At 55.3% G+C, this 17,940-nt stretch overlaps 2 protein-coding genes across 6 annotated transcripts in view; one reads left to right on the top strand and one right to left on the bottom strand.

Annotated features, from left to right (window-relative positions):
• kst (spectrin beta chain, non-erythrocytic 5 kst) overlaps positions 1–13,718 on the top strand; it is a 45,423-nt gene extending 31,705 nt beyond the window's left edge. For 3 of the 5 annotated variants that reach the window (XM_064683797.1, XM_064683798.1, XM_064683796.1), the window contains 8 exons: positions 27–3,000; positions 3,060–3,199; positions 3,269–4,879; positions 4,951–10,876; positions 11,250–11,583; positions 11,644–11,751; positions 11,930–12,358; positions 13,045–13,718. In XM_064683797.1, the coding sequence (XP_064539867.1) occupies positions 27–3,000; positions 3,060–3,199; positions 3,269–4,879; positions 4,951–10,876; positions 11,250–11,583; positions 11,644–11,751; positions 11,930–12,358; positions 13,045–13,304 (11,782 nt within the window). In that variant the 3' untranslated portion in view covers positions 13,305–13,718. Of the gene's footprint in view, positions 1–26; positions 3,001–3,059; positions 3,200–3,268; positions 4,880–4,950; positions 10,877–11,249; positions 11,584–11,643; positions 11,752–11,929; positions 12,584–13,044 lie in introns of all 5 variants that reach the window. The other 2 variants (XM_064683795.1, XM_064683799.1) reach the window with 2 other exon arrangements.
• On the bottom strand, positions 13,671–17,130 carry LOC135429491 (uncharacterized). The gene is made up of 2 exons (XM_064683800.1): positions 16,419–17,130; positions 13,671–16,353 (listed from the first exon to the last, which is right to left on the bottom strand). Exons 1-2 carry the CDS (start codon positions 16,962–16,964, stop codon positions 14,050–14,052), a joined length of 2,850 nt encoding a protein of 949 aa, XP_064539870.1. The 5' UTR covers positions 16,965–17,130; the 3' UTR covers positions 13,671–14,049.
• Between the last annotated feature and the right edge of the window lie 810 nt (positions 17,131–17,940).

Here is a 17,940-nt window from a genome sequence, read left to right as displayed (position 1 = left end):
GTACTCCATGTCCATGATATCCACAGATACAAGGAGCGCAGCGAGATTGAGGCTTTGTTTTTCACCATAAACACGCTGCTGAAGGCGTTGAATCAGCCGGCCTATAATCCCCAGGAGGGTCAGCTGGTCAACGACATCGAGAAGGCCTGGCAAATACTGGAGTATGCCGAGCACAATCGCGAGGTTGCCTTGCGTGAGGAGCTTCTGCGCCAGGAGAAGCTGGAGCAGCTCAACTATAAATTCGAAAAGAAATCCGTGCTGCGTGAGGGTTACCTCAAGGAAATGATTCAAGTGCTGTCCGATCCGCGCTATTTGCGCCAAGTGGATGCCACGCTGAAGAAACACGAGGCGATCTCTGCCGATATTTTGGCGCGCGTGGAACGCTTTAACGATCTGACGGCCATGGCCAATGAGCTGGAGAAGGAGAACTATCATGGCAAGGAGCGTGTGAAACGTCGCGAACAGGAGGTCATGGACAAGTGGCGCAAACTGTTGGAGCTGCTGGAGAATCAACGTCTGAACCTGTCGCAAATGAGCACTCTAATGAATCTGCTGCGTGAGATCGCCGGCACGACGGAATCAGTGCGTGAGCTGCAGCAGCAGTTCGCCTCCGAGGATGTGGGACCACATTTGCTGGGCGTCGAGGAGCTGCTGCAGGCCCATTCGCTGCAGGAGCTGCAGGTGAACACATACGGCGAGACGCTCAAGCGCTTCAATCGTCAGGCCCTGCCCTACAAGAGCTCCGAGCACAAGGACGCCGCCCTTCTGGCCCAGCGCCTAGCGCAGCTAGAGGAAGCCTACACAGAGCTGTTGAAGCTATCCGCGCAGCGTCGCGCACGTCTCGAGGAGGCGCGCAATTTCCATCACTTCATGGAGGACTACGACAACGAGGAGAGCTGGCTGGTGGACAAGCAGCGCATCTGCAAGACGGGCATTACGGCCAAGGATTTGCGTGCGGTGCTCTCGCTGCAGCAGAAACACAAAGCGCTCGAGGATGAGATCAAGTCGCGCAAGCCGAAATCCTCGCAAATGTCGGAGGCGGGCAAGCGCCTCATTGGCGAGCAACATCCGCGCGCCAGTGAGATCAAGAGTCGCATCGATTCCCTGGCGGAGCATTGGCAGGCGCTGGAATCGCTTGTGGAGCTGCGTCGCCGCCAGCTGGAGGATGCCGCCGAGGCCTATCAATTCTACACGGACGCCAACGAGGCCGAATCCTGGCTGAACGAGAAAATGGCTCTGGTCAATTCCAGAGACTATGGCAACGATGAGCCCTCGGCGCAGGCGCTGCTGCAGCGTCATCGCGATCTGCAGGGCGAGCTGAATGCCTATTCCGGCGACATACTTAATCTGAATCAGCAGGCGGATAAGCTGATCAAGGCGGGCATTTGCACCCTGGAGCTGACAGCCTCTGAGCCGGATCTGCCCGAACTCGAGCAGGAGGAGTGGGTGAATGAGACGCGTCTGGTGCCCAAGGAGGTGTGGGAGGATGAGTGGGTGGAGAAGCTGGAGCATAAGAAGGTAACTGAAACCAAAATGCTGCCACACGTGCGCTCCCTCTTCCCCTTCGAGGGTCAGGGCATGAAAATGGACAAGGGCGAGGTCATGCTGCTCAAGTCCAAGACCAACGACGACTGGTGGTGTGTGCGCAAGGACAATGGCCACGAGGGCTTCGTGCCGGCCAACTATGTGCGTGAGATCGAAGCGCGGCCCGTCGCCTGCATTGTGCCCAAGGCCGAGAAGGTCAAGAGCCTGCAGAAGGTCAAGAAGACCATACTGGTGCGCCAGGTGGTGCCGGTAAAGCGCATACGTCCAGTCAGCGTGGCGCCCAAGCCTCTGGTGCAGCGTCGCACCTCCAACCAGAGCATCAACGAGAATGCGGACAGCGTGGAGAAGCGACAGCAGCGCGTCAATGCCACGTACGATGAGCTGCAGGAGATGGCACAGAAGCGACATGCACTGCTCGAGGATTCGATACATCTGTTTGGCTTCTATCGCGAATGCGATGACTTTGAGAAGTGGATGAAGGAGAAGGAGCGCATGATCAAGACGGACGATGGCGATGGCGTGGACAATGCCAAGCGCAAGTTTGAGAAGTTCATCACCGATCTGTCGGCCGCATCGAAGCGTGTCGAGGAGATCGACGGCGCCGTCGACACCTTCCGTCGCCAGGGTCATTCGCAGCTGGACAAGATTATAGCACGCCAGCGCCAGATTCATCAAATCTGGCAGCGCCTCAACAACGCGAAGGCGCAGCGCGAGAAGAGCCTGGAGGGTGCCTCCAGTGTGGAGCTATTCAATCGCACCTGCGACGAGGCCAAGGTCTGGATGAGCGAGAAAATGCTGCAGCTGGACACGGCTGTCATCACGCCCGACCTCAAAACCGTGCAGGCACTCCAGCGTCGCCATCAGAATCTGGAGCGCGAACTGGCGCCCGTGGAGGAGAAGGTCAACCGGGTCACCTATCTGGGCAACTCGGTGAAGAATGCCTATCCCGCCGAGCGCGACAATGTGAATGCCCGCCAGCAGGAGGTGCAGGACATGTGGCAACAGGTGCAGCAGCGCGGCAGCGAGCTGCGTGCCCGCATCGAGAGTGAGGTGGGTCAGCAGATCTTCAACAACAGCGCCAAGACGCTGCTCGCGTGGATTGACTCTGTCAAGGATCAGCTGAATGCCGATGAATCCGCACGCGATGTGGAAACCGCCAACAATCTGCTGAAGAAACACAACGATCTGGGCGACGACATCAAGGCGCACGACAACGAGTTCGTCGAGGTCATCCAACTGGGCAAACAGCTGTCCGATGGCAAGCCCAACATGGCGGAGACCGTGCAGCTAATCGAACGTCTGAAGGCCGAACAGGATGCCATACATCGGGGCTGGAGTGAGAAGCAAAAGTGGCTGCTGCAGTGCGTCGAACTGCAAATGTTCAATCGCGAGGCGGACAAAATCGATGCCACCACCAAGAGCCACGAGGCCTTCCTCGAGTACAACAATCTGGGCGTAAGTTGCACAACTTTGACTTAGTCGAATCAATCTTGACTTGATTCTTTATTTAATAGTCCTCGCTGGATGAGGTGGAGGCCATACTCAAGCGTCATCTGGACTTTGAGAAGAGCCTCATGGCACAGGACAAGATACTGAAGGGCTTCTCGGACAACGCTGACAAGCTAATTGCCAATGATCACTACGATGCCAAGTAGTAAGTGGACGACAATGGAGTCCTAGACAAGCTAATCCTTTACATATTCTCTCTCATCGCCTCTTCCAGCATTTCCGAGCGTCGCAATCAGGTGCTGGGCAAGCGCAAGGCCGTCAAGGATCGCGCCTTTGAGCGCAAGCGCCTGCTGCAGGCCTCCAAGGACTATCACAAGTTTGCCGCCGAGGCGGATGACCTGAAGGCCTGGCTGCAGGACAAGACCAAAATTGCCGGCGACGAGAGCTATCGCGATCTAACCAATCTGCCGCGCAAACTCCAGAAGCACAAGGCCTTCGAGCGCGAGCTACGCGCCAACGAGGGTCAGCTGCGCAATGTGAACAAGGACGGGCAGGCGCTCATTCAGGCCGAGAATCGTGTGCCCGAGGTGGAGCATCGTGTGGCCGATCTGAACAAGAAGTGGAAGGATCTGTTAACACTGTCCGAGGACAAGGGCCGCAAACTGGAGCAGGCTGCCTCGCAGCGCGAGCACAATCGTGCCATCGAGGATGCCAAGAAGAAGGTCGACGAGCTGGACGCGGCGCTCAAGAGCAAGGATGTGGGCAACGATTTGCGCAGCTGCAAGGATCTGATCAATAAGCAGCAAATGCTCGAATCGGAGATCACCATTTGGGATCAGAAGGTGGCCGAGCTGGTCTCCACCGGCGATGACATGGCCCACGAGGGTCACTTCAATGCCAAGAACATCGAGGATGAGACCAAAGAGCTGCAGCAGCGTTTCAAGGATCTGCGTGATCCCACACAGGCGCGTCGCGACAATTTGGAGGAGAGTCTCAATTTCCATAAGTTTGTCTTTGAATTAGATGCCGAATTCCAATGGATCAACGATCATCTGCCCGCGGCCAAGTCCAATGAGCTGGGCCAGAATCTGCACCAGGCCCAGTCGCTGTACAAGAAACACAAGAAACTGGAGGCCGAGATCAAGGGTCATCAGCCCATGATCAGCAAGGCGCTGCAGGCGGGACAGGCGCTCGTCGCGCAACAGCATCCCGAGCGCCAGAATGTGGAGGCGCTATGCGAGCAGCTGGAACAGGCCTGGCAGGATCTGGAGCTGCACTGCGGCGAACGGGCACGCAAGCTGGAAATGTCACTGAAGGCACAGCAATATCTGTTTGACGCCGGCGAGATTGAGTCCTGGTTGGGTGAACGCAACAATGTCCTGCGCTCCACCGAATACGGTAGAGACCGCGATTCAGCGGCCAAGTTGCTGACCAAACACAAGACCATCGAGCTGGAGTTGGACACATATTCGAGCATTGTCACCGAAATGGGACACACCTGCGCCGCCATGGTGGCTGCCCAGCATCCCGATAGCAAGGTGCTCGCCGCCAAGCAGCAGCTCATCGAAAAGATGCTCAAATCGCTGCACAAGCTGGCCCAACAGCGACAGATGCGCCTCATGGAGAGCCTGTCCAAGCACGAGTATTTCCTGGAATCTGACGAGGTGGAGCAATGGATTCGAGAGCAAGAACAAACCGCTTCATCGGAGGATTACGGTCAGGACTTTGAGCACTTGCAGCTGCTGCAAAACAAATTTGATGATGTCAAGCATCGCGTTGAGGTAGGCGCTGATCGTGTGGATCAGTGCGAGCTGCTGGCCAAGAAGCTCATCGACTCGGAGAGCTCCTACGCCAATGAGGTGGAGAAGAGACAAGAACAACTAAGGTAAGTGCACAAAACTCAATTGGATTATTGAATATTCTCTAAATAATCCGAATTCTCTTGTCCTCCTGCAGAACGTCTTGGGAGAACCTCTTGAAGCTGCTCAAGCAACGCGAACAGAAGCTGCATGCCGCTGGCGAAATACATCGCTTCCATCGCGATGTGGCCGAGGCGCTGTTCCGCATCCAGGACAAGAATGCCGCACTCTCCTCGGAGCTGGGCAAGGATTTGAACTCGGCGCTGGCTTTGCTGCGCAAACACGAGGGCTTTGAGAACGATCTTGTGGCGCTGGAGGCGCAACTGCAAATGCTCGTTGAGGATTCGGTGCGTCTGCAGGCGAAATATCCATCGAATGCCGCGGCGATTGCGCAGCAGCAGGACAAGGTGGTTGCCGCCTGGAACGATCTGAAGGAACGCTCAACGGCGCGCGGCGATCGTTTGGCCGCCAGCTCCGATTTGCAAACATTCCTCACGGATGTGCGTGACATTGTCTCATGGTCGGCGAATCTGCGCGCCGCCCTCCAAGCCGAGGAGCATGTCAGTGATGCAGCCGGCGCCACAGCCCTGAAGATCCAGCACGATGCCATCTATGGCGAGATCGAGGCACGTGAGGACAAGTTCCGCTATCTGAACGAGCTGAGCGATTCGATGGTGCAGACGGGACACTATGCGGCCGCCGATGTGGAGGAGAAGTGTGCGGCGATGCTGGACGAGCGCCAGAAGCTGCACGCTGCCTGGAACAAGAAGAAGATCATGCTGGAGCAGAAAATCGATTTGTTCTGCTTCCTGCGCGATGCGAAACAAATCGATAATCTGTCCAGCACACAGCAGGCGGCGCTCAGCAGCTCCGATTTCGGCCAAACCGTCGAGGATGTCCAAAACCAGATCAAGAAGCACGACGAATTCGAGCGTGTCATCCAGACGCAAGAGGAGAAGGTGGCACTGCTGCAGGAGCACGGACGCAAGCTGATCGAGCAGCGGCATTACGATAGCGCCAATATACAGACGATATTGCAGGGTGTCCTGGCGCGTCGCCAGAAGGTCAAGGATTTGTGTGCGGTGCGCCGTTACAAGCTGGAGGATGCTCTGCTCTATGCCAAGTTTGTGCGCGACTGCGCCGAGGCCGAGTCCTGGATCAACGAGAAGCAAAAGAAACTGGAGGCAGATGCGGCCAGCTATGCGGAGGTCACCAATCTGGATGAGAAGATCAAGAAATTGCAAAAGCATCAGGCCTTCCAGGCCGAAGTGAGCGCCAATCAGGGTCGCATCAAGGAGATTCAGGACACGGGCGTCATACTGCTGAGCAAGCAGCACGAATCCTCGCCAGAAATCAAGCAGGCCATCGAACGTGTACTGGCCGCCTGGCAGGGTCTGCTCGCCGAGCTGGATCAGCGCGGCCGTGGCCTCGAGGAGGCCCAGGACATACTCGAGTTCAACAATCAGCTGGACAAGATCGAGGCCTGGATACGCGACAAGGAAATGATGGTGCAGGCAAGCGACACCGGACGCGATCTGGAGCACTGCAGCGCCCTTATGCGCAAACTGGACGACGTCGACTCGGACATGCGTGTGGACGATCAGCGGGTGAAGCACATCAACCAGCTGGCCGACAAGCTGATCAACCAGGCGCAGCTGCCCGAGGATACGCAGAGCGTGGACAAGCGCAGGCGCGACTTCAATCACAACTGGCGCCAGCTCCAGGGTGCACTCAATGCCTATCGTGCACTCCTCGGTGGCGCCCATGAGATACATGTCTTCAATCGGGATGTGGACGACACAGCCGAACGCATTGCCGAGAAGGCGCTGGCCATGAGCTCGGCGGACACGGGCCGGGATCTGGCCGCAGTCGAGGCGCTCATCCGTCGCGAGGAGGCGCTGGAGCGCGACATGTCCGCTGTGAAGCAAAAGATCGATGAGCACGAGACCGCCGCCGATTTCCTGATACGCAAATATCCGGAGCGTGGCGCTCAGGTGATCGAGCGCAAGCTCCAGGAACTGCACAAGTCCTGGGGCAATCTGCAGAGTCTATCCGTGAAGCGGCAGACCGTGCTGAACGAGGCGTATCTGGTGCACAAGTTCGTCTCGGATGTCAGGGAGCTGGAGCTCTGGGTCAACGACATGGTCAAGAAAATGAACGCCACCCAGTCGCCGTCCACGATCAACGACTGCGAAACCCAGCTGGAGCTGCATCAGGAACGTAAGGTGGAGATCGAGGGACGTGATCAGGCGTTTGTCGCACTGAAACTGCACGGGGAACAGTTGAGCGGCCAGGCCAAGCAGCCGGAGAGCGTCAAGAAGTATCTGCACGCGCTGGAGGAGCTGCATCAGACACTGCACGAGGCGTGGAGCGAGCGGGCACGCGACCTCACCGAGGCGCATCAGCTGCAGCTGTTCAAGGCACAGGTCGAACAGGTCGAGATCTGGCTGGCCAACAAGGAGGCGTTCCTCAACAATGATGATCTGGGCGATTCGTACACGGCCGTGGAGCGCCTGCTCAAAAAGCACGATGCCTTCGAGAAACTGCTCGATGCCGATCATGTGGATGCGCTCCAAAAGTTCGCCAACAGCATACTGGAGGGTGAGCCCAAGGATGCGGATTTGATCCGCGAGAAGCTGGCCTATGTGCTGCGCCGCAAACAGAAGCTGCTGGAGCTGACCGCCGAGCGCAAGCATCGGCTGCTGCAATCCCTGCAGCTGCAGGAGTTCCTGCGCAGCCTCTACGAGATCGATCGCTGGCTGGTCCAGAAGCTCCAGGTCGCCCTGGACGAGAACTATCGCGAGCCGAGCAATTTGCAGAGCAAAATCCAGAAGCATACGGCCTTCGATGCGGAGCTCTTAAGCAACTCGCCGCGCGTCCAGGCGGTCATCAGCGAGGGCGAACGTCTCATCCGGGGCGAGCACTTTGCCAAGGACGAGATTGCGCAACAGGTGCAGCTGCTCGAGGGCGACTGGGCCAAGCTGAAGGCGGCCTCCAATGCCAAGAAGGAGAAGCTGCAGCAGGCGCACGAGGCGCTCGCCTTCAATCGCAGCGTCGATGAGTTCAACAACTGGATGGACGACGTGGAGATGCAGCTGTCCAGCGAGGACTATGGCAAGGATCTGGCCACCGTTAGCAATCTGCTGAAGAAGCACGAACGTCTCGAGGCGGATGTGGCGCATCACAATGAGCTGGCCGATCTGCTCAAGCAAAAGGACGAGCACTTCTTCCAGGTGGATCACTTCCTGAAACACGACATACACGAACGCGCCATGGCCACCATCAAGCGCTACAATACGCTGCACGAACCGATTGCCATCAGACGTGAGAACCTCGAGGATTCGCTCAGCCTGCAGCAGTTCCTGCGCGATGCCGAGGACGAGCTAGCGTGGCTGGCCGAGAAACAGCTCATTGCGGGCTCCCAGGATTTGGGCAGCAGTCTGCTGGCGGTGCAGGGTCTGCAGAAGAAACACAACGCCCTCGAGGCGGAGCTGACCTCACAGGAGCCCCTAATCCAGGCGCTGCTGCAGCGTGGCCAGCAAATGATACGCGACAATCACTTTGCCAGCGAAGAGCTGCAATACAAGTCGGAGCTGCTCCAGAAGCAGCTCGTCCAGCTGCGCGACTTGGCGGCCATTCGGCGACTGCGTCTGCTGGACGCCGTCGAGAGTCAACTGTTCTATGTGGAGGCCAATGAGGCGGATGCCTGGATGCGCGAGAAGCGACCCATTTTGGCCAGCAGCGATTATGGACGCGACGAGATCTCCGTGCAGACGCATCAGAAGAAACTGGAGGTGCTGCAGCGCGAGCTGGTCTCCTTCAAGCCGTCCATTGACAAGGTCAACAAGCTGGCCACGGGCCTCATCGAACGCAATCACTTTGATAGCGCCAACATCCAGGAGAAGAACGGCGCCGTCTCGCAGCAATACGCGGAGCTGCTGCGTCTGGCCAAGGACCGGGAGCTGCGTCTTTCCGAGTGCAAGAAGCTCTTCGAGTATCTGCGCGAAACGGAGGAGCTGCACGAATGGGTGGGCGATCAAATGACGGTCACCGCCAGCGAGGATTACGGCGAGGATGTCGAGCATGTCGAGCAATTGATGCTGGCCTTCGAATCCTTTGTGTCCAATCTGAACGCCAATGAGGCGCGTGTCGAGGCTTGTCTGGAGCGCGGCGATCGCCTCATACAGGAGAACAATCCCTATCGCAATTCCATCAAGGCCAAGCGCGACGAGACCAAACAGTTGTGGGACGAGCTTAAGGATCTGGTGAATGCTCGGCAGGATGCGCTCGCCGGCGCCAAGCAGGTGCATGTCTACGATCGCGTTGCCGACGAGACCATCTCGCTGATCAACGAAAAGGATGCCTCCCTCATCTCGGAGGACTATGGCCAGGATTTGGAGAGCATACAGGCGCTGGGACGCAAACATCAGGTATTTGAGGGCGAACTGGTGGCCATTAAGGAGCAGGTCGATTCGGTGCTGGCCGAAGCCGTCAAACTGGGCGAAATCTATCCCGATGCCCGGGAACACATCGAAGTGAAGCGCGACGAGACCGTCGAAGCCTGGACGGATCTCAAGGAGAAGACGAATGCGCGCAAGGGCAAACTGAACCAGGCGGAGCAGCTGCAATCCTACTTCGATGAGTATCGCGATCTGGTCGCCTGGATCAACGAGATGCTGGCCAAGATTACGGCGCCCGAGCTGGCCAACAGTGTGGCCGGCGCGGAGTTGTTGCTCGCCAGCATCAAGGATCATCATGCCGAGATACGCGCCCGCGACGAGACCTTTGCCAACTTCACGGCCAACGGCCAGAAGCTGATCAAGGAGAAGCACTTCCTGGCACACGAGGTGGAGGATAAAATCAAGGTGCTTCAATCCCGGCACGAACTGCTCGAGCATACGCTGCAGCAGCGCAAGGAGATCTACGAGCTGAATCTGGACACGCAGCTCTTCCTCAAGGATGCCGAAATACTGGAGCAATGGATCAGCAGTCGCGAGCCGCAACTCAAGGACACCAAGCTGGGTGACTCCATACCCCAGGTGGAGGATCTGTTGCGCCGTCACGAGGACTTCGAGAAGACAGTGGCCGCCCAGGAGGAGAAATTCCAGGCCATCAAGCGCATTACGCTGCTCGAGCAGCGTTTCCGCAAGCAGCTGGAGCACGAGAAGCTGGCCAAGCTGAAGGAGAAGGAGCGCCTTGAGAAGGAACGCCTCGAACAGCTCAAGCAAAAGGAGCTGCAGCGTCTCAACGAGGAGCGCCGACGCGCCGAGAAGCAGCAGGAACATCGCAACAACGCCGCCGCCCAGGAGAAGACGCCCATCTTCTCCGCGCCCATGGTGACCATCAGTGGCGGCAACACCAGCAGCACCAGTGCACCCGGCAGCGCCGCACAATCGCCGGCCATTTCCCAAGTACAGCTGCGTCCACCCTTCCAGGATCAGCTGCAGGACGAGCAGCTCAATCTGCAGAAGAGCAGCTCAAGCGGCATGTTCGGCGATCGGCTGCGTCGCGGCTCCGCCGATGCCAATGTGAAGCGCGCCGAGAGCATGAAGGTGCAGCCAAAGCAACCGAAGCGAACGCCATCCTTCACGACGCGTCGTCGTGCTCAGTCCTTCCGCAAGAACCAGAAGGGCGAGGGCTTCGATTTGCCGCCCGTGGAGATTCAGGGCATGCTGGAGCGTAAGCACGGCCTGCAATCGGGCGGCAAAAAGGCGCCCGTGCGCTCCTGGAAGCAATTCCATACGGTCCTCTGCGGCCAATTGGTTTGCTTCTTCAAGGACGAGAACGATTTCCTGCAACAGAAAACGGCAACGGCACCCGTCAATATTCTCGGTGCCAAGTGCGAACGCGCCGACGACTACACGAAAAAGAAGTATGTCTTCCGGCTGAAATTGCCCGACGGCTCCGAGTTCCTCTTCGAGGCACCATCGCTGGACATCATGAACGATTGGGTACGCAAGATATCCTTCCACGCTAGTCTGCCGCCAAATCTACAGCTGCTGAGCTACGATGAGTCCATGAAGGTAAGTGCAAATTGTTGAAGTGACAGAAGGTACCCAACTGACAGATACCCTGTACTCAGCTCCATTTCTACCTCTGCAACATTCTCAGGAAAATCTGTTGTGTTTGTTGTTCTTCTTATTATGGAATATTGAGATCTTAAAAAAAGCATACAAAAGCCACAGCAAATCGACATTTATAGATTTTAGTATAATTAAAAATCGATAATTATCCATCAAAATTTAAAGAATTCAGCTTTTATCTCCGAGATGGACATGATAACGTACTAAAGATCTATCCAGCCTCTCTGTATGTTATATACCCTTCTTTCCCTTACCCCTTGCCCTTATTCAAAGATTCCATTTAATCCTATCAATATCTGTCTCCCTTTTGCAGCAACAATCGAGCAGCTCACCGGACATTAAGGTTACCAGCAACGTGGAATCGCCCGTCAGTTCACGCAATTCCTCGCCAGACTCGCAGCGACGCAGCAGCAGCGGGCACACATTGGACACGGCCACGCCGCAAATGGCCTTCCTGCAGCGACAAATGCAACAGCAGCAATTGCAACAACAACAGCAGCAGCAGCAACAATCCCAGCCCAGTTCACCCACAGCCGGCTTCGATCAGAAGCCGCCGATACCACCACGAGGAGCACCGCCCGTGGCCAGCACCCGCCAGAGCCAGGAGAATCTGGTCAATTTGCGCAATCGCCAAAGTTCCAGCAATGGTGAGCAAAAAAAAAAAAAAAAAATTTAAATAAAATTTGTTAATTGTTTGCCCCGCGCAGATCTAACCGATGGCCGCCTGCAACAATCCGCCACGCTTCCCGCGCAGAATGGAAATAGCAAAGATGACGGCGCCGTGATGATGCGCAACAGCGAGTCCAGACAGTCGGGTGAGTAGCTCCGGGTTGGCGTCCCAGTGTAGTTAACGCCTTCAGCTATTTGTGTCTGTTCCCACACAAACACACACACACACACATAATTACACAAACTCACACACACATACTTTTTGTCATCCATTGTAAAACGAAAAAACGTGTCCCCCGCCCAAATTCGACTCGTAAATATTAGATAATCCGCCGCCATTGCCCACAACAATGCCGCCCCTGGGCAGCAGCGCCCATCCGCAGCAGCATCAGCATCAGCATAGCCATCAGATGCCGCATGCGGCGCAGGTGCAGCAGCGCATAAATGCGTTCAATGCAGCAGCCAATCAACAGCAGCAGCAGCTGCAGCAGCAGCCCGACTACTACAACAACAACATTGTGCGGCAGCAGCAACAGCATCTGGCAACGCCGCAGAGGGTGCCCTCGCTGGGCAGCGGACGCATCGACTCGACGCGCAAGTTCATCGAGATGGAGGCGCATGCGCCGGGCAACAGCTACAGCAACAGCAACGTGAGCAGCAACAATAACGGGCACAGTTCCGGCAGCAGCAGCAGCAGCACAACGAAGCGCACCGTTAGCTACTCGAGCAGCGGTGCGAGCAGCAATGGCAACGGTAATATTATGCAAAAGAATAGCACAGCAACAACTACGACAACAACAACAACAACGATACAACAACAACAACAACATGCGACAAGCAGTCGCACGGTTTGGCATCTAACGAGCTCACCAACATCATCAACAAAATCATCATCGGGCTCCGTTGACCATAACAATGCCATCAGTAATCCAAGCTACATGGGTCTACATTTAAATAACAATAACAACGATGGAATCGGTACACAAAGAATTATCCTAACATATATAAGGCTTGCATCTGGTTTACCTCTTTAGTACTTTGCGGCATGTAGTCAGTTGCTGGAGCTTAGCTATTGGTTATTGGTCTCTCTCTCTCTCTCTTTCTATTTTTAACTCTCTTCTTTGTTTCTCTTTGATTTGCATGCCAAAAATAAATATATATATTTAAACTGTGTGAAGGTTCAACTGTAAAGCCGGTGAAAATAACGCGTCGTTCCTATCTGCGCACGAGTTTGCAAAGTATATTTAAGTTTCTCTCTCTCTCTCTTCATGCGTTTACTCTAGGCTAAGAGTTCTCTTTATGCACACTCACACTCTTTTATGTTAACATCATACTCTCTCTTTTATGTTATCTTGCATGCGCTTTCTTCATCAGACTTCGCACTGCTCTGCTCACACATACTCACTCTCCCGATCTCTCTCTCTCTGTTTTACGCACAGGTTGGGGCAACACTCGCTTTGAGAGCAATCGACCCGTCTCGCTGCAGCCCGACTCGATCAGCTTTACGCGCGCATCGGCCGAAAGCTCCAGCGAGAGCGAAGCTCAGTCCATTTCCTCCGTTTCGGGTGTGAAGGGCAGCAAGAGCAAAGAGGAGCGTCGCAGCGGCATGTTCCGCATCTTTGGCCGGAAGGGCGACAAGGAGAAGGAGAAGGAAAAGGAAAAGGACAAACGCCGCTCGAGTCAAGCGCCGCCACAGTGAAGCAAATATATACAAAATTCCAGCTAAGCTTAAACAAAATTTCTTCGGACAATTGCATTGGAATATTGACCGCGTAGGCGGTGCCAATTGTTTTTGTATTTTTTATATACATATATAAATGATAAATATTTAATTATTAACCCACAACATTGCGAGCAGTGCAAACAAAATTCGAAACAAAACAAAAAAGAAAAAAAACAATAAAAATTATCTATATATATATTAAAATGTGTCTTGCAACGTTGAAACAAGTATAAACAATTATTATATTAAACAGTCAATGTTCTAATTGCATTAAAAAAAAAGTGTAACTGTAAGTTTGTTCGTTGTATGCTTATGCTTAAATATAATTTTTTCGTAAAACAAAACAAAAAGAAAACAAAACCAATAAAAATTATTATATTATATGTGAAATTTCAAGTTTCGTTTGATTTTCTAGCTGAACATTGAACAAAAGATGGCGCCAGCGGCTGGTTTTATTTAAGCTAAAAACTTTTACGTTTATTTTCGAGGCATTTTGTATGCATTTTATTGTTGGCAAGTAAAACTGCGCTTAAGTCTAAGATTTATGGATATATATATGCATATGGATAAGATCAATATTGTCTGGAAAGGGCCCTTCCACCGATTCTGGGAATTTTTCGTGTCTCCTAATTCCTAATTACAACAAAAATGCAATAAAAACAAAAAGAGAGTAGTCGACTATACAAATCCGGGTCTACAATCGCTCCGTTCAGATCCTGGTCTAACCAAAGATTTTACCATGCGTCGATGTGGTCTGATATTGCACCAGATTTCCGTGCGTCTGCAGCGGCTGCTGGTAGTAGGCGGCCTGATGGTACAGGGCTGGCGAGGCGGGCTCGTTTACCTGTATCTGATGGTAGTTGGTGATGGGCTCGTGCTCGACCACTTCGCGCACCGTCTGGAACGGATGATTGACCACGATGCGGCGCTTGTGGAAGGTCTCGCTGGTGGCGGCCGCATCGGTGGGCGCGGCTGTGGCCGAGATGACGCGCTCATTGGCCTGCAGGTGCCGATTGAGATGGCCGGCTGCGCCGTTGAGCGACACATCCACATCCAGCTGGGGCTGGCCAGGCGTGGGCGTGGCCTGTGTGGATGGCACAACGGCGGCGACAGGTGCCTCAACCAGGCGCTGGAACTGTTGTTGCTGAGGCTGGCGCAAGCGGGCCGATTTCTCCTGCCGCATCTCCGCCTGCTCGCAGTCGGGCTTCAGGGGGGTAATCGTCGCCGTGGCCACAATGGACTGATCCCGATCCTCGTGATGCGGTATTTGCAAATGAATTTGTGCCTTGGCTGCTTCCTTGGGCTGCTGCATGGGCGCCTCCACTAGGCGGCCAGATTCCTGGTCCGGATCGTAACGCATGCGCGAATATGGAGCACTATATTCCAGTTCCTCGGCCAAGGGACTTCGCTGGCGTGCTGCCTGCGAATAGTAGCTGCGTGGAGCGGCAGTACGCACCGCGGACTTGGCATAAACCACCGTCGGGCCGGAATGGCTGCGCAAATAGGGCTTCAGTTCGGCCACATGGGCGGGCAGCTCCTGGCCGCTGGACACCGGCAGCTCCGTGATGCGACGCTCCTTGGGCGGCGGCTGGCGACTGCGGCCCAGATAGATGTTATGCTGCGATGGCGGCAAATGAATCTTGTGCTCGTGCTTGATTATCTGCGGGCGTGGCGCCTCCTCGAGACGCGCTGGCTTTATCTCGACATTGCCAGCATTGGCATTGGGCAGAAACTCGCCGCTGAAGTAATCCTCATTGCCGGCACTCTGATACGGCTGGCGATTGTAGCTATTGGTGCGCTGATAGCTACGCTGCGGCGGATAGCTGGCCTCGCTGCGGCCGTAGTCGTAATCCGGCTGCTCGGGCTCCAGGCGTGTGAGCATCTTGGGGGTCAGATGCTTCTTGTTGATCTGGAATTGATTGCCGTTGCCATCGGTGGCAATCACACTGGAGCTGGAGCTAGAGCTGGGATTGGAGCTGGAACTGGAACTTGGCTGGCGCTTGCCATCGGTGGCATCGCTGCCTTGTGGCTGCTGCTGCTGCAGCTGCGCCTCCACATACTCATCCTTGGGCGCCTGGTCGTAGGCGGGCATGGTGGTCACGCTGGAGCCAATGGTGGTCACCTGAGCCTGCTCCTTGGCCGGCGCTGGCGACTGCTCATAGGCTGGCCTGTACTCGTTGCCATTGTTGTAGCTGTGCGCCTGCACCTGGCCATTGTTGTTGTTGTAGGCGGAAGCGACGGCGGGATGGGGATGACCCAGTGACAGCAGTGTCTCACCCTTGGGTATCTTGGCCACCGGATGATCCAGCTCCACGACCAGTGTGCCCGCCGGCTTGATAACGACGCGCTCTTCGATATCGTAGAACTCCTTCTGTATGGCCGGATGACGCACCTCGTATTTCTTGGCCTTCAGCGCCGGCTGCACAATCTGTATGGTCTTTGTGACGAGTGGGCGTGGCGGTGCCACATAGCCCCGTTGCGGCGGCAAATAGCCCGAGCCGCCCGACTGCTCAGCGTAGTCATCGTAGCTGGCGCTCTCGTCCACAGCTGGCGGATACTGATCCTGGTAGTCATCCTGTACATCCTCATAGCCGTAGCCGCTCTGATCGTAGCTGGGTCGATTGTAGCTGTTGCCGGCATCGTAGGCGGGCTCGTAGGAGGACTCAAAGCTGTTGCCACCCTGCTTGCCGTCGTTGGGCATTGATGCGGGCGCCGGTGCAGGAGCCGAGCTAGGGCTGGAGCTGGAGCTGGCGCTGGCTGCGGGCGCAATGGCTGCAGCTTGTACGGGCGCCGGCTGTGCCGGCTCGTAGATGGGTTTGCTGTCCTGTGCCTGCTCCACATTGGCGCTCTGGCCTTGTGACGCAACTGGAGCGGCTACCTGGCGCTCAAACATGCGCAGCTGCTGCGACTTGGCGCCGCCAATGGACACCGCGTCGTCGTCGGCTGCAAAGGAACTGGCGCTGCTGCCACTGCTGCTGCTGGACTGCGAGTAGCGCTGGGGCGAGGGACTGGAGGATTCATAGACCTGGCGGGCGGGGCAACGAAATATGTTAGGCAAGAACAGCCCAGGTAATCTTCACTAGAACTCACGGTCTCCACGGAGGGTCCATGGCTGTGATACGATTGAATGTAACGCTCGAACTCCTGATTCTGGCGCAACTGCTGGTTGCGCTGGCGGAACTGGCCGCTGTGCGGCGGCTGCTGATGCATCGAGGGGCGACGTCCGTGCATGCGACGACGTGGCATGCGGCCATTCGGATTGGCAGGAGCAGGAGCCTGTGCCGGCTGCAGGCCCAATCCCTGTCGCGGCGTCAGCTGCGATTGTTGCATCTGTTGCTGCTGTGATTGCATCTGTTGCTGCTGGGATTGTTGCATCTGTTGCTGCTGGGATTGCTGCATCTGTTGCTGCTGCTGCTGCTGCGGTCGCTCCTGCAGCCGCTGAAAACGTTGCTCCTGCTGCTCCTCCTCCGGGCGATAGGGACCCGCCTTCAGTTCCGCTGGCGCACGTCCATCAATGAAGCTAACATCCGCCGGATTTGTGGCCGGCTGTTGGGCTATGGAAATGTTGACATGTGTCGCCGCATGGCTGGCGCCGACCAGCGCCAGCAGCAGCATCAACAGCGCACGGCACATCATAATCCTCTCAAGCGCTCACTAGGCAGTCCGGTTTAAATTATGCTCGCTGATCGAGCTGGGAAACGTGCAGCCGTCGAACTCGTCTCGTTGTGTGACCAACAGCAGCGCATGCGACGCATATTTATACGCAAAGGGGAAGCGATCACGATCACGATGACGATGACGATCACGAGCCCGAGCATAAGCGTATGAGTGTCAATGTCAGCCAATGTGGCACTTGACACCGGCCAAACACCCTGTTTAGGGATGAGCCGCTTGCCCCAGTTCTACAATTAAAGGCATGCCCGGCGAGAATCCACAGCTGCCAAATGATGATGCACGCATGCCAACACTTTTGTTTTCTGTGGCACGCGCATTTCAATTGCCAAAAAAAAAAAAACAAATTGAAATATAACAAAAATGCGTCTCCGTAATTGGCGCAGTGCAACATATGCGCGTAATTGTCGGAAGGTCAGCTCCCAGGTCGGGCAGCGCCTATGCGGCGTATGCGCGATGTGCGGCTCGAGATTCGCGATTCGCGACTTGCGATTTGAACTTGAAATTGATTTTGATTTGATTCTCTAAATGAGACGCTTACGCGCTGTAATTGTGTTTTAGTTTATTTTGGAATTTTTAGTGATTTTATTTTTGGTCAGCCGCGAAATTAGTCGCGAGCGTGTTACACATACGCCCCGTGTGGCCAGACGGCCAGTCAGGCATATTTACGCAATTGGAGCTGGGCGAAGAATTCGCAACTATGTTACTCTGGCGCACACGTAATGCCAGAGATACACCTCGATAAAGGTTAATGGCTAGCTTTAAGCTGTGGGCGTGGGCGTGGGCGTGGGACCCCTCACAGCGTCCAGTCATAAACATTTGACAGCGCAGCCGAAGTAAAGTCTTGAATGACTAAACGAAACCGAATGCACCACGAGCATTTTACAAATGAACTGCGAAGGTGCTCTTATTTTGTTTAAATAATGCAGACCTTTTTTTT

Source organism: Drosophila montana, unplaced genomic scaffold (assembly GCF_035044405.1).
Source record: "Drosophila montana isolate Dmon_TW-CO22-7 unplaced genomic scaffold, ASM3504440v1 contig_2667_1, whole genome shotgun sequence".
NCBI classification, from domain to species: Eukaryota; Metazoa; Arthropoda; class Insecta; order Diptera; family Drosophilidae; genus Drosophila; species Drosophila montana.
The sequence above is the reverse complement of the archived record's forward strand: the minus strand, read 5'-3'. Positions and strand labels throughout refer to the sequence as shown.

Excerpts from the sequence above, each read along its gene's own strand:
- LOC135429491 (XM_064683800.1), bottom strand. The coding sequence starts at position 16,964 with ATGATGTGCCGTGCGCTGTTGATGCTGCTGCTGGCGCTGGTCGGCGCC. Across the intron at positions 16,354-16,418 it reads ATGGACCCTCCGTGGAGACC|GTCTATGAATCCTCCAGTCC; the intron begins GTGAGTTCTAGT and ends CCCGCCCGCCAG.